The 15,546-nt window shown below is 47.5% G+C and overlaps 1 protein-coding gene across 2 annotated transcripts; it reads left to right on the top strand.

Annotated features, from left to right (window-relative positions):
• The first annotated feature begins 405 nt into the window (after positions 1–405).
• PPCDC (phosphopantothenoylcysteine decarboxylase) lies at positions 406–14,107 on the top strand. 2 transcript variants are annotated; one of them, XM_059482276.1, is made up of 6 exons: positions 406–589; positions 2,213–2,377; positions 6,180–6,275; positions 8,478–8,606; positions 10,312–10,480; positions 13,496–14,107. In XM_059482276.1, exons 2-6 carry the CDS (start codon positions 2,225–2,227, stop codon positions 13,579–13,581), a joined length of 633 nt encoding a protein of 210 aa, XP_059338259.1. In that variant the 5' UTR covers positions 406–589; positions 2,213–2,224; the 3' UTR covers positions 13,582–14,107. The 2 variants fall into 2 exon arrangements, with proteins under 2 accessions (XP_059338259.1, XP_059338260.1); XM_059482277.1 differs by lacking the exon at positions 10,312–10,480.
• The last annotated feature ends 1,439 nt before the right edge of the window (positions 14,108–15,546 follow it).

Genomic DNA, 15,546 nt, shown 5'->3' with positions numbered 1-15,546 from the left:
AGCTCTGCCGCCATAACCCGGGACGGGGCCGTGAGGGGCCGCCATGACACCCCTTCCTCCCGCTGGCCGCGCGCGCTGTGCGCACCAATCAGTATCGAGGGCAGGAGTGGTGCGCACCAATCAGTATCGAGGGCAGGAGTGGTGCGCACCAATCAGTATCGAGGGCAGGAGTAGTGCGCAAGAATCAGCGCTGAGCCCGGGAGCAGCGCGCAAGAATCCGCGCTGAGGGCGGGAGCAGCGCGCACCAATCAGCGCTGAGGGCGGAGTAGCGCGCACCAATCAGCGCCGAGGGCGGGAGGAGCGCGCACCAATCAGCGCTGTGTGTGCTCCCGTTCCCAGCACCCCGCAGTTCCGGTCCGTCCGCTGCCCTCACGGCCCCGCTCCCCTCCCGGCCCTGCCGGCCCTGCCCGGAGCGGTATCGGGCGCTGTTTGCCGCCTTCTGGGGGCCCCTGCGGCTTCTCGGTGCTGCTGTGCGGCCTTTTGGAGCCTTTTTCAGCATCGCTACCGCATTAAAAGTCGATTTAATGAACCCTTAAGGGCCTGTAAATTGCTTGTTTTCTGGTGGCTGCTTCCCCACCGGTGTGTTTGGGTAAGAGGAAACCGCGCCCCAGCGTTTTTTTTATCGTTATGTTACATATATTATTATACATACAGCTTTTACTATAATATTTTGCTGTTATTTTTATATTTTTACCCCTATTTTGCTGGTTTTGCCGCTATTTTTACATTTGTACTATTTTAAAATTTCACATTTTTACCGTTATTTTACCGTATTCATCATTATTTTACCATTTTAATAATTGTTCTATAATTTTATCATTTTTATCCTTTTTATCATTATAATTTGTAAGCATTTTGAAAATTTCCTGCTTAAAAATTTACTTTTTAATACCCAGGCTTTAGTTTGTAGATGCTTCAGTGGAATTAATTGGAAACATCCTAAGGGTGCTTTAAATAGATAATAATTTTAATTATTTATAAATAATCATCATAATAGTCTGATTTTAATTAGATATAGATAAATATGTGAAGCATGGTGATAGCATTAAAATCTCTCAGCCAATGTCCTGCTACATTTCCTCACCTCTTAATTACCCTTAATTTGTGAATGCTTTGGTGGAATTAATTGTGGACGCTTTGAGAGCATCCTAGGGATGCTTTAAATAATAATTGAAATTATTTATAAATAATAATAATCTGATTTTAATTAGATATAGATAAATATGCAGAGCATGTTGGTAGCTTTAAAATCTCTCAGCCAATGTCCTGCCACCTCTTAATTACCCCTGCTAATCAGCAAAGCTGGAATTGGGTTTTTAGTGGAAAGTGTCCCTGCCCATGGCAGGGGATGGGGTTTGGTCACTTTAATTTCCCTTCCAACCCAAACCAAGCTGTGAAATTCCTCTCTCTAACCTCCAAATTCTCCCAAAAATCAGGACAGCCTGTGTCCATCTTCTTTCCACCCAAAGTAATTCCACTTTGAACAACAAAGACATCACTAAAATGGAACAAACTTTACTGGATGCAGTGATTTTTCAAGAACTGAATTTGCTCTTTGCTGCTTAATTATTAATTGATTATATTTGAGATACTTGTGTTATTTTCCTCACCAAAACATTAATTTCTGTTTTTTATCAGTGTGGCAGCAGCATGGGGAGGCCAGGAGGAAGCAGCAGAGCTGAATTAGAGCTGCTAGGGAATTATTTCTCGTGCTGCTGTTAATATTTAGGGACACAGTGGGAAACAAGATGGTTTTGCATGCACTGAGGCCCCACATTTTTAATTATTAAGACATCTCTGTGCATTTATTAATCACCAGAGAGTGCAGAGGGAAAGCATCTCAGCAGGGGTTTGTTTGCCTTTAGAGAACTTGCTGTAAAATTTTATCCCAAATTGATTTATTTATCTGTCCTAAATTCAGCACGTGGGAGTGTTAATTTTGGAGGGTATGAACTTTACCAGGGTGATTTTGTGGCCTCTCTGTTTAAGTTTTAGGAGTCTGATTCCCAGTATCTGAGAGAAAAATGTGGTTACACATTGAGCTGCCCTTAAAGTTCTGTAATCCCTGTGGGATGGGTGACATTTGGGGACGACCCAGCGCCATCCCATCTTTGTGGGTCCTGCAGAATCCAGGGCAGATCCCCCTTTTTGGGAATGTGTTGGGGTTGGAGCTGTGTTAGCCCAGTGTCTTTGTTTCCCTGTGCCTGCACAGCTGGATTGGAGCATGGAGCCCATCTCCCTGCCAGAGCCAGGCATTCCTGCAGGGAGCAGCTCATCTGTGGCACAGGAAAAGTTCCACGTGCTGCTGGGAGTGACTGGAAGCGTGGCTGCCCTCAAGCTGCCCCTGCTGGTGGCAGAATTGCTGAAAATCCCTGCGGTGAGTGAAGCTTCTGCTGGAGTTGGAGTTACCCTGGTTTTGGGGAGTGCTTACTCTGCTTTCTGCTGAAATAACAAGTTCCTCATTGGGGGCCTCTTAGTTCAAACATCTCTGTGAGGAGGGTTCCACCTGTTTTTAAATTTTTTTTTTTTCTTTCTTACTATTTCATCCTTGAAACAATCTTTGCTTTGGGTGTTTGGTTTTTTCTGGAGTTTGTCCTTATCTGTCAAGTTATCAAACGTGATTGCAGACAGAGGTGATGCTTCTGAAACTTGAAATCTCCAGGATATTGCAGTTTTCCATGGGTGGGATATGGCTTTTCCAAATGTGATCCAGAAAGGGAAAACGGATCTTGTAAAAGCAGAAATGGAGAACACAAGTTTCCCTATGTATTTGTGTAGTATTTTTTTACTATTTGTTGTCTGGAATAACAGAGGTGCCCAGCAGGGGCCACTGGTGCCTGATCAGGGAGGAAAATGTGCTAATTTTGCTGTAGGATAAAGTTAAACATAAAAAACTTTCAGGCTTTCAGAAAAAGAAGAAGAAATATTTTGGAGCAGTGAAAGAAAAGAGTGGCAGGGGCAAGAGGGGTGCACTGAAATGTGCAGATTTATTGGTGAGATTGCTGCATGAATTTCCTTTGGGAGGCTGTACCTCTGTGGGAACAGTTAGTAGAGGCAGAGGAGGTGCTGCTTTATCTGGTTGGTGTTGTCACCCAAGCTGGGAAGGGAGCTGGAGGTGAGGCAAAGGGAGGCCTCAGTTAATTTATGACTTGGCCTGATGTGATTAGTGAGGTCAAAGGTCCCAGCCTGAAATAAAGACAAAGAAAAATGACATTAAGGAGTGGGGTGACCAGCCCAGAGCCAGAGATAGAGGTCTTCTAATCCTCTCCCTCTTGGATTAGCTTGGCTATTGTCCATTTTCCTTTGCTCCTGGAGCTTGGGGCATCCTTCTGTGCAAATGACCTGTGGTAGGAACATGGCTCAAACCCTTTGCTTCTCTCTGAGTGTTTCATAATTAAAAGCTGCAGACAGCTGCACTCAAACTCTCTGTGCAACCCCAGAGGTCTGTGACATCCAGTGCAGACTTTGTGGTCACTGGTTTTAGGGCAGAAAAAGCAAAAGTGAGACATCCAGGAGTTTTTAAAAGCTTATTAATCAAAGTTATTTACTCATTTCTGCTCTGATTTCGAGCCTGCTGAGTCAGTGTAACTTTGCCATGGCATTTATTGATGCTGTACCAGGCTGTTGCATCGATTCCTTTACTGCTGGAGCAGAGCTTTACAAAGCAGGCAGGGCAGGAGCAGAACGTGGCTTTGATACCAGAGGAGATGTGGTCACAGGCTTGCGACCAGGGTGGTTAGTTTAAATGGATGTTTTGCCTGAAATGCTCTGTGGTGAACGACTTGGCAGAGTGATTTTGCTGCTCATTAAGCTTTAACACCTCCTCAAGGGTGCCAGGGGATGTGACAGCTCACTGCCTTTTGCTTGAATTGTCCTTGACTTGTCCTGGAAGTGTCCCAGGCCAAGTTGGATAGGGCTTGGAGCTCCCTGGGATAGTGGAAGGTGTCCCTGCCATGGCAGGGGGTGGCATGGAACACCTTTAATTTCCTTTCTAATCCAAACCAATCTGTGATCTTAGCTTAAAGAAAGGCAAGGACTTTTTGGTGGGCAAAATGTTTTGCTCTTGAAACTCCAGGATGTCACCTGGACTTCAGGTTTAAATCCCACCCTGTCACTTCATTGTGCTGCCTCAGGCTGTAGGTGCCATTTAACAGAGGAGCTCGTGGCTCAGGCTGTCTGGAAAGATTTTGCTGTCAGATCTGAGAAAACCATTAAAAAATAAAATAACCACGTGCACCTCCTTCCCCTGAAAGGGCTGTGCCAGGAGAATCTTTTATCAGAGACCAGCAGTGTTGCCTGAACATGGGCTTTGTGGTAAAGTTTGTTTTGGATATTTGGCTTAGGTCAAAGCCCTTTAACTAATCTAAACTGTCTCCAGTGAGGGAGTTTGAGTGTGGCCAAACTGCCTTTGCTGTTGAAGATATCCACAGGCAAACAGAGGGTGTGCCAGGTAAACAGAATAAACTATGCAGGCTGAGGTAATCCTGAGAACACTGGGCTCTTCCCAGTCTACCTGCAGGGACTTGAGGGAACCAGGAGCCCACCCCAGCAGAAAACCTTCATTAGGGAGAATATTTAACTCACAGAACAACTTCTTTTGGGGGCTGGTGGGATTTCAGCACTCAACTCCTTCAACATCCCTCTGCAATGTTCTGGCCTGGAATGGTTGAATGCAGCACTCGACAGCCAGAACTCTTCCCTAGTTGTGGGCTTGTGCTTGGAAGAAATAAATATTTTTTTCAATGGCAGCATTTCAGAGAGCAGCCATCTCCTTCAGACTGCACAGTGGCCTTCAAACCCCCCAGATAAAGAAATAATGAAATAAATTTTTTGCAGACTGAGGTTAACACCTCGCCTGGAGCCTGCGGCGCAGCGATAGCACCTTTGTGGGTGTCGCTGCTTGGCTCAAGCAGCTTCCTGTGAGGTGAGGGTAGCATGGAAATAATACAGTTAGCTAATGCCTGGGAGTGTGATCTTCATGCTCAAAAACACTATGAACACCTGGCATTCCCAGTCAGGGGTGTTTCAAGAAAAACAGACATTTAGAAGAGGCAGAAAAGCAAAGCAAATGTGCAGTACCAAAAATGTGTTGTGCAGCTGTATTATCCTTCAGAAATTGGGGGAAATTACCACTGGGCACAATATGCTGAGGCTGGGATTTTCCACTGCTCCCAGCTGTTATTCTAATCTCATGGGATGTAAGGAGCCAACCGTGCCTGGTTCCCAGTGGAATAAATGGTGCTGGGAGCTGGATTCGTGTGCTCTGACACATCACTGCTGCTGTTGCAGAGAACTTCTTGGAGCTTGGAGGTTTCCAGCAGTTGATTGTAGCAAGGAGTGCACACACCAAGTGCCTCCTCAAGGCGCTGTTTTCTGATAGGAAGGAGCTGCTGGTGGGGCTGATTTCTCCCCGTTTCACTGTCAGATCAATGGAACCATGCAGTGGCTTCTGGGAGTTGCTGGAAGGAGCAGGTAGTAGCCAACACCCTGGAAAAGGGATATTTTTCACTGTAATCAGCAGCCTGAGGTTCATCTTCCTCATTACCACTCTTCATCCATGCTCCATCCATGTGTTTTGATGTTGATGGGTTTAAGGAACACCCTTGGGAGAAATTGCAGCTGGAAATTCAGCTCCATGTCCCACATGGGCTGTCAGGGCATGCAGAGCTGGCACTGGCTGACCCTGACGTGTGGAGGACATCTCTGGTTCACTGCCTGTGGCAGGAGCTGTTGGCAACATTATCAGAGCTGCAGGACACATAGAAAGCAGAAAATTTTCCACTTGGGAAGATTTCTGCAGGAGGAATCAAGAGGTTCACCTTAGCACCTTTTGTAAGTGTGTGCCAGATAAACACCTGAAGGATGGGATAGGCTTTCCCCAATAAATGAAGGTTCCAGTGGCTTTGCAGGTTTATCTGAGATTTCAGACAGAACCCTCATGTGTTCACTCAGTCTGCACAGAAACCCTGTGCTATGGACACAGCTGCACAGAAGTTTTCCCTTGTGCTTGGCAGGTGAGGATTTGTCTTTTTTAGGTAGACATGAAATGAGTTTCTGGCTCCTTCAGATGCCTGTGGTGGCCTGGCATTTCAGCTGTGAATAGGGAAGGTTCTCTGAGAAGCCACAAAACCTTCAGCATTCTCCTCAAGTCTAACCAGTGGTTTTTTCTTTCTGCTTAGCTCGAGGTGAAGGTGGTCACTACTGAGAGAGCAAAACATTTCTACAATGCCCAGGAGATTCCTGTGGCCATCTATGGTGATGAAGAGGAGTGGCAGGTGAGTTGTCCATGCAAATAGAAGCATTCCTCTTAAGTTTTCTTGCAAGAAACCACACTTAGTTCTTTTTTTAAACCTGAGCCAAGGCTCACTCCTTGGTCTAGTTTGGAATGTGGCTTTTGAAGAACGTGCTGTAAAGGAGGAGGAAGAGAGAGGCTGCCCTGATGCAGTGCAGGATTTTGTCCTGCAGCAGGCAGGAAGAGCAGAGTGGACTCTCTCCACCCTGGGCTCAGCTGCTCTGAGTGTCAGGAAATGTCAAGACAGCCACTGCAGAGCCATGGTGAGCAAGTTTGATGCTTGTCATGAGTCATACTTGTCACGCAGGCAGCAGCTTCGTTCTCCTTAGCTCAGCTGTCAGAGCTGTGAACATCTCTGCTCCCTGTGAAACAGCTTTTTCTCCTGACTGCAGTTTTACTGACACACTTTGAGAGTCCTTGGGTATGAAGAGGTTTGTTGTACAAGCATCAAGATTTGTTTTTCCATACATTTCATCCCTGCTTTGCAGTGCTGTCTGAGCACAAGGTGCTCTCTCCTTACCCCTATTCCTGCTCACACATCAGCATCACTTTTAAGTGGATAGAAACACGCCAGTGACAACAGCCAGGAAGATTTCTTGCTGGTCTTATGGATTGGTTGGTACTTACTGGATCCCAAGGTGCTACAGCCTCAGGCAGTTGTTTCTGAGGAAGTGGGGTGATGGAAGGGCTGCAGGTCAGGCTTTGAGGTCTGCTGGCACACTGGAGAGCAGGCACAGAGCCCTTGTAGTGGGAAATAATCACAGAATGGTTTGGGTTGGAAGGGACCTCAAGCTCATCCAGTTCCACCCTCTGCCATGAGCAGGGACACCTTCCACTATACCAGGTTGCTCCAAGCCCCATCCAACCTGGCCTGGAACATTTCCAGGGATGGTGCAGCCACAGATTCTCTGGGCAACCTGTGCCAGGTCCTCAGCACCCTCACAGGGAACATTTTCTTCCAATATCCCAATATCTAACCCTGCCCTCTGGCAGCTGAAACCCATTTCCCCTTGCTCTGTTGCTCCAGGTCCTTGTAAATAGCCTCCCTCCATCTTGCTGGCTCCTTCAGGCACTGGCAGGACACAATTAGGTCATCCCAAAGCCTTCCTTCTCTCCTCCAGGCTGAACACTGCCAGCTCTGTCAGCCTTTCCTCATGGGAGAGCTGCTCCATCCCTCTGACCAGCTTGATGGCCTTCTCTGGGCTCAGTGTGACAGCCTGCTCAGCATCGCTTTGGGAGATCCTCCACTCTGACAATAACAGGACCAGAAAGGACAGAAGTGAGTGGAGGAGGTGGAAAGGTGTTCAGGAAGCCCCAGCTTTTCAGGTGCTGCCTTTTTGTTGTGGCTTCCCGTGACTCAGAGGAGGAGCAGTTTGTGGCCCTGACACAGCCCATGCTGGCCTGTGGTTGGGTCTCCTCTGGGGAATAAGCACTTGATGCTGTTTGCTGCTTCTCAGGACTATTTGCCAGTTAAATGACCTCTTAAAACCAGGATTCTCTTGAGCAATTCAGGGCTTTAGAGATAATAGAAATATTCATTAAAGAGTGTGTCAAGGAGAAGCTGTGGCTGCCCCATCCCTGGAAGTGTTCAGGTGTGGGATGGACCTTGGAGCAACCTGGTCAAGTGGAAGATGAGTTCTAAGGTCCCTCCCAGCCCAAACCATTCTGTGATTCAAAGAGTTGAGAGAGTAGAGAAGTGCCAAAAACCTGGATAAACTTCATCCATCATGGAGAAAGGCAACAGGACACTGTCCCTGCAGGACTTAGGAGGGTTCCCTTTGCTGCTTTGAGTGTGAGTAGGGTTGTGTATCCTAATTAAAAGTCACATGTTCATTTAGGGGTCTGTACCTCGTGAGAAACCAGTGGGCAGCTTCACTTCTATGTGAAAATTATAAATTACATGGGTTCTCCAGGAAATGTACCCTGATTTGGGCCTGCCTGGCACAGCTGGCTGAGGGATGGAGCTCTTAGGAATAATTACAAAGCTAAGGAATGCCATGGATGGGGGCAGCTCTTTGCTGTGGTTGTCACATGTGGGAATTGTCTTGTGGGGAAAGGACCCCCCATCCACCAATCCACTGCCATCCCTTAATTTCCATAAGCATAATCCCACAGGAATTCCATAGGAATTGTGGTTCCTGGGTGGGATGGATGAGGAGTGTGAGGGTTTGATGTCCCCCCACAGCTGTGGAAGGGCCGCTCGGACCCCGTCCTGCACATCGAGCTCCGGCGCTGGGCTGACCTCATGGTGGTGGCACCTCTGGATGCCAACACGCTGGCAAAGGTCGCCAATGGCATCTGTGACAACCTGCTGGTGAGTACCCAGACTCTGCCTGCACTGCTGCCACCCCTCAGCACTGCCTGACCTTGCTTCCATGGAACCTTGGTGCTTCTGCAGCATCGCCAACAGTGAGATTTGCACGTTCTGCTCCCCTTTCATCTGCTTGTCTCTCTTCCCCACCGTGGTTCCTCTGCTCCTTCTTCCTTCCCTGAAATCCATTCCCATTCCTCAGCTCTCTCTGTCTCTCATCTCATTTCCCAGCCCTGCTTTGTGTTCCCTGCTTTTTCTGGAGGGTGGTATTTCTTTGTGCCTCCATTCTCTCTCTCTGTCACTCTGTACACACAAACACACTCACACTCCCTTTTGAGTTCCTCTACATTTTTTTCAATGCAATCTGGAAAGACACCTGTGAGATCAGATAAAACTGTTTACTTCCTGCTACTTCACCTCCCTCACCTAACATAGCACAGACTTTCAAACATGCTCATGCCCACTTAGCTCCCAGCCTCAGCTACAGAGGATTTTGCTTGTTCAGGCTTGTTTTTTGGTATTTAAAGGGCTCTTGAGCTCTTCAGCCTAATCAGAAAGTGTATTTAAAGGGAGTGTGCTTCTTTGTTGGGTGCTGGGGACCTTCAGTGGGGCTGAATAGTTTGTGGCCAGGCATTAACCACACAAAAGATCTCAGGAAACTGCAGATCTGCGTGACCTACAGCCTTTTGGGTAAGAAGTGCATATAAATGAACAAAATCCACCCAGAGCAGATCTGGGGGTCTGAGAGAAGCCAGAAGGAGCTGTGGGAGGGACAAGCAATGTCTTGTCCTTCTGGGTCCCTTGTGGGTGTGCTGAGGGAAGAGCTCAGGATGGATGTCAGGGATGTGTGGCTTCACAGGCTCCTGCCAATCTTTGAGAGCCTTGTGAAGGGAAGAGGCAGCTCCAGAAAAGGGAAGTGAGTGCTGGAGGTGCTGGTTGGGAGTTCAGAACAGATTCCATCAGATTTCCTTGTGCTGGGAAGGGTTGAAGTCACAGGGTACAAAAGAGGATGGGCAGGGTTCCTGTAAGGACTCTGTGATCAGAGCTGCTCCCTTGGAAGCTCCTTTGTTTGAAATGCTACAAGGCCTGGGGAACCCAATGGACATTGCACTAAGAACAACCAGCATTTATCTTTCCAAGGGGATGAGGTGGTCCTGGGTTATCTGGAAGTGCTGAGGAGTCAGATCCGATTGCCTGTAGCACACAGGAGCTGCCAGATGCCTTGTAACCTGCCAGCATCTCCTGCAGCAGCCCATATGTGCTCGTGCTCTGTTGTATCCTGGAAGCAGCACTGCTTCCCTTACAGAGAGTAACGGATCCAGCTGGCATTTCATGTCAGAAAGACTCATTGCCAACTTTCAGTGTTCAGCTTTGTTATCTGAAGTGTTGCCCTGGGGGTGTCTTTGTAGTCAGTAAGATCTGTGGCCACCTCTCAGCTCCTCTGTATCTCACAGTCTGTACACATCTTCTTCCAGCTTGCTTTGCTCCAGCCTGGGCTGCTGCCTGGAGCAGGGTGGGATTTATCCTCTGCCTGGCCTCCCTCATCTTTCCTGCCTGTCAGAGATGAGCTTGGCTGGAATGTGCTACAAATTCATCCCAGCCCATGGGTTAGTCCAGCTGTGCTGACAAAACAGCCAGGCTGGAAAGGTGCAGCAGAGGGATGGGAAGGAGTGAGGGGATCCCAGCCCTGCCATGGCTTCTCCTGCAGACATGTGTGATCCGCGCGTGGGACCTGAGCAAGCCCCTGCTCTTCTGCCCAGCCATGAACACGGCCATGTGGGAGCACCCCATCACTGCTCGCCACGTGGAGCAGCTCAAGGCCTTTGGCTACACAGAGATCCCCTGTGTGGTGAAGAAACTGGTGTGTGGAGATGAAGGTCAGTCCTTTTCCTGCCCTGTCCTGGAGGGATGTGCTGCCTTTTGCTGTGTGGCCACAGAGATGTTGAACTGCCACGGTTTGTACAAACAAGCTGAAGCTTTGCCCCGTGTTATCCCTCGTCATTAATTTTTAAATAGCCTTAAGAGCTTCCAGCTGAACCTGATACTGAAGAGAGATGCTCATTCAGGAGGAAAGGACATCAAAGAGAAGGAAGGTTCTGTGGCAAGATTTACCAGCCTGGGATTTGGCTGTTCTGACTTTGCCCTCTGCTGGGACTGAGGGCTGTTTTCATTGTGCCTCAGTTTCTCAGTGTAGCTGTGTTTGCAGGGGTCCCAGGATGAGGGAAGAGATGGGAATCTTGTCTCCATGTTTCAGAAGGCTGATTTATTATTTTATTATATATTTTATTATATATATATTATTATACTAAAAGAAAATTATATATTAAAACTATACTAAAAGAATAGAAGAAAGGATTTCATCAGAAGGCTAGCAAGGAATAGAAAGGAATGATAATAAAATCTTGTGACTGACCAGGGAGTCTGAGACAGCTGGACTGTGATTGGCCATTAATTAAAAACAGCCACATGAGACCAATCAAAGATGCACCTGTTGCATTCCACAGCAGCAGATAATTATTGTTTACATTTCAGGCCTCTCAGCTTCTCAGGAGAAAAAGATCCTAGCAAAAGGATTTTTCATTAAATATGTCTGTGACACCTCAGCTCCATCTTTGGGATTAAATCTTGTCCCTGAGTGCAGACAGTGAGAAAAGCCCTCTGCAGATGTGGCTGGGGGAGTAGCTGGACACACATTTAACATTTGTTGCTGTTACCTTGGTTACTTTTCAGCCTCCCAAACAAGCTGTGATTTGGGGTTTTGACACCAGAGTTCTGTGAAGTGAAAGAGGGGTGTGGAGGAAGTGCAGACTGAATACATTTAGCTTGCAGTGCTAAGAAATAATACTCTCATTTGAGTTTCAGTAGCTTGCTCGGAGGTATTTTGACTTTTGGGAAGGGTTTTGATACAAACCACTTGGATGAATGGATTTGCTTTTTTTTTTTTTTTTTAATTTCATTGGGCAGATCTCTGTAAAATGTGCCTTAGTTACAGCCACAGCCTGCACCTACTTCTGTGTAACAGCCCTGGCTCCAGCAGGATTTTAACCACCCTGTCAGTCCAATAAAGAGTCTGTGACAAAGACAGGCTGTTAAAATGTCCCTTGTGGTAAAATTCTAGGCTGGCTTGGTTTTGGAATCCTTAGGTAGGTGCAATGCCTCTGTGCATTTGTACTTTTGGAACTGAAAACTAAAAAATATTTACAGTTAGGTAAGTGTAGTCAAGTAACTGAGACATCAGTTGAAATATCCTAGATGATTAGTGTTCCACTGGGATTTTAGACATGATGACATCAAATTTCTTCATGTCCAGCTCAGCTGTCTCAGCTGTGAGAGCAAACTCCTGAAGGAGCTTGGAGGAGAGGGATGCAGGGATGGCAGGAGCAGCCTCATCTGACTGGACTCCGCTTGTGCTCGTGAGTCAATTCCCAACAAGATCTCCCTGATGGCAAACACCAGCACTTCTCCTGGCAGCCTGTAGGGACGTTATGGCAGGGCACTAATGGATTCTATCTCTCTGAAGACCAAACTAGTCTCCACAACTGACTTTTTTTCACCCCTTCCCCTTTTCTCAGGCCTTTCACCCCACAGCCTCTTCCACACTCACTTTGGTTTTGTGGCTTCCATCCACGCAGGGGTTTCCCTGGTTTCCACACAAGCAGCATGTAGCAAAGCTCACACATGTGGTGCAGGAGAGACTCAGTTTGCACCAGTTTTGTCTGTTGATGTTGTGGTTTGTTTTGCTCTAGGAGGTTTCTCTTCCTCACCCTGTGTGGTTTGGTCTCACCTGAAATGCACCAGATCCTTACTGCCTCCAAGTTTTATCTGATTATTTTTTCTCCTTTACTAAAGTGTGGGTTTAGACAGAAAGTCCAGCTAAAAGAGTTACAATACCAGAGTTTTTTAACTGGATAGTTTCCACACTGCCATTGTCTTCATCATCCTTGGCTGGATTTCTAGAGCCTGGTACCCCCAGATTTCCACCTGTAGGCCTGAGCTGTGCTGTAAGAGTTTGCTTTGCTAAACCTCAAAATCCAGCACTGAATTGCCAGAGGTGTTGGAGTAGTGGATGGTGGAGGAAGAAGGCAGGCCTTGGAAGTGTTCTGGAAGGGTGTAGCTCTACCAAACCATGCAGAGGGAGTTTCTCTTGTCAGGTGCAGCTCTTCTCCCTGAGCTTAGGAGAGCAGAAGGGTCCAAATCTGCCTGCAGCTTGTCCACAGGATGCTGCAGACATCCTGGGATTTACAGGTCTGAAAAAGATGAAAACAACATTTCCCAGAACTAATTTCTGCTGAGCAGTAATTTATGAGATCAATTAGCCAGCAAGATAAACTACCAAGAGAGAGACTCCTTTTCAGTCTTCCAAGAGACAAATACCTGTGGGAGAAGCATCTTTCCTCAGCTCCAGGCAAATTAGAAGAGTGAATGGCCTCAGTTCCCAGTGCTGAGCTGAGCACACAAGGTTAGACAAGGTGATTTAATCATCTCAGGCTTTAAAATTCTGAACCTGAGTTTAAAACTGCTCAAAGGAAAGCAGCAGCACAACATAGATTAGATGTTCATCTGGCAGATAACCAGGCCCAAAGGAAAAGCCTTTCCATTTTGTTCTGTCCAGCACTCAGCCTTCTCCAAGTCCCAGGAGAAGTCTGGTGGGAATCCACAACAGCTTTCTCTAATGGAGGTCCTTTCTCCCAGGCAGAGCCATGGGAATGGTATGGATTTTTCAAGTCCTTTGTGTAGGCAAAAACTATTTTAGAAAGATTCTGAAACCACACAATTTTGGATTGAAATATGCCCTGGAGAAAGGAGGTGAGATAGGGAATTTTGCTGCACACACTTTCTTTAAGTTGCCCCCACCCTGGATTTCACCATGTGCTTTTGCTCTTGCCCTGCAGGCCGGGGTGCCATGGCAGAAGTGTGGACCATCGTGGAAAGAGTTAAAAAGATCCTTGAAGAACGGGATGTGCCAAGGCAGAGCTGATGTTTTGGCATGTAAATGGTGGTTTTGTGCCTTCCTGATGGTTTGGAGATAAAGCCAGCAGGAAGCTGGGTTCAGCTACCCTGGTACCATGGCGTGCATACCTTGAGCTGCTCTCCAACAGAAGGAGCCAACGGTTGTCTTCCAGCTGGTGCCAAACTGAACTGTGGTACCTCACCACAGACTTTCAAAAACCAGAGCCAAGAATGTGCTGCTTTAGTGTGGAAAACCCTGTGGTATTTTGGGAGTAACTGTTCCTGAGGCTGCTCAGCCCCCAGTGCTTCACACCTGCTCTGTTCTGGGCAGGCTGCAGAAGGTGTTTGAGCTCCTGTGGTTCTAAAGAGGAAAAGGCCCTGCAAATTCTGGTGCAGGGTAATTGCAGCCCCTTCTAGCAAGTGTCTCCTGGACCATTCCTGCTCTACAAAGCTTGGTCCATAGCTGTGCTGGCTGCATGTTCCTCCCAGCAGGAGTCACTGTCCAAACAGATTTTTCCCTCTGGGAACTTAATAAAAAAGAGTTTTTAATCCTTCTCCTGATGAGTTGCCTCTTGTAACTGCTTTGGCCAATATCTTTGCTAAGTTGTGTCTGCTTAGGGTTTTTATCAGAGAAAAAAAATGACTGAAAGGAGCTCTGCAGTCCTTTTGCCCTTTTGTAGCTGTTGTCTGGAGAGGGGTGCAGGTGTCAGCCTCATTCCAAAGTGCTTCCTGCCCATCTGGGTGCCCCAGTCAGGAAACAGGCAAGCCAGGCCCTCATGGAAAGCCAAGGCTGTGTGTTTCCCATGGGAATGAAGTGAAACTTCACCTTTGATGACCTTTTCAGCTTGAAAGTTTATTGCCTGGTATGAATAAACTGGGAATCCTGTGCCCTTGTGGGCCAGACCAGGCAGGGCTCTCCCAGTGCAGCCTTTCTTTGGGAACATGATCTTGCTCCTAAGGGGACTGGGAGCTGTGGAACATACTGCTCCAGCAGAGCACTGCTGACCTACAGAGTTCATTTTTGGCTAAACCCAAACAAATCTGAGGCCTTGGGTACAGCATGTGCATCCTGCCAGTGAGAGAAACCTCCAGCCTGCTGTGCATGAGGGAAGAGGTCATTAGGTTAGGTTTGCTTAACTTACCCATCCCACAGAAATAAAACCTCTGAACCTTCCATGTTTTGGCTCTTCCACTGACAGAAATCCATGTAGTCACAATTTCTGAGAAGGATCTTGGTGTGAGCAGAGCTTGTGGCTCAGACAGAGGGCTGGAGTGGGGTTGTGGCTGTGATTTCTGCATTTTGCCAGGATTTATGGAGTGAACTACATTGTTTGCTCATGTTCTCAGCCTATCACAGGACCTTCCCTTAAGCTCACTGACAGTAGCAGAGGTGTTTCTGGCTTCCATGACTTCTGATGTGAATGGTGTTTCTTCTGCTCACAGGACAATGTGTCTTTTGGCTGCTCCAACTGGCACTTGTCCTTGGGATCTGTCATAGCTATCTCCTGTGCCTGGAGTTGTTTATCCCTCCTCCTGCTCCCTGACTTGGCAGCACAGAAAATCCAACAGAGATTCCTCTATCCCAGGACAAAACACCACGTTCCTGATAAGAGCCTTCCTCTCTTCCAAGCCTGCTTTGCTGCCTTCAGCTGCTCCAGAAATGTTGAGAAGTGATCTTCTGCACAATTGCTGTGATTTTTCTTTGGCAGCAGGTTGTGATGGCTTCCCAGGCTGGGATAAACCTGTGCCCAAACCACCTTTCCCTCAGGGCAAATAGAAGAAACAGTTAAGCTCCTTCTGGGAGGCAGGAGCAGCTTCCAGCCTGGCACAGGTACAGGTCCCCACACGTGGCCAGGGAGATGCAGGAGCTGTTCCCTGTGGAAAAGGAGCATGAATAGAGCTGGGGGAAGCCCTGTCTGCTTGAGGAGGTGACTTTGGGACACTGTTTTTGTAGGATGAGGCTTGGGGTGGTGATGAAGGACGTGATTCCAAA

This window comes from Ammospiza nelsoni, chromosome 14, assembly GCF_027579445.1.
Source record: "Ammospiza nelsoni isolate bAmmNel1 chromosome 14, bAmmNel1.pri, whole genome shotgun sequence".
Taxonomy (NCBI): Eukaryota; Metazoa; Chordata; class Aves; order Passeriformes; family Passerellidae; genus Ammospiza; species Ammospiza nelsoni.
This window is presented reverse-complemented; position numbering and strand designations above follow the sequence as displayed.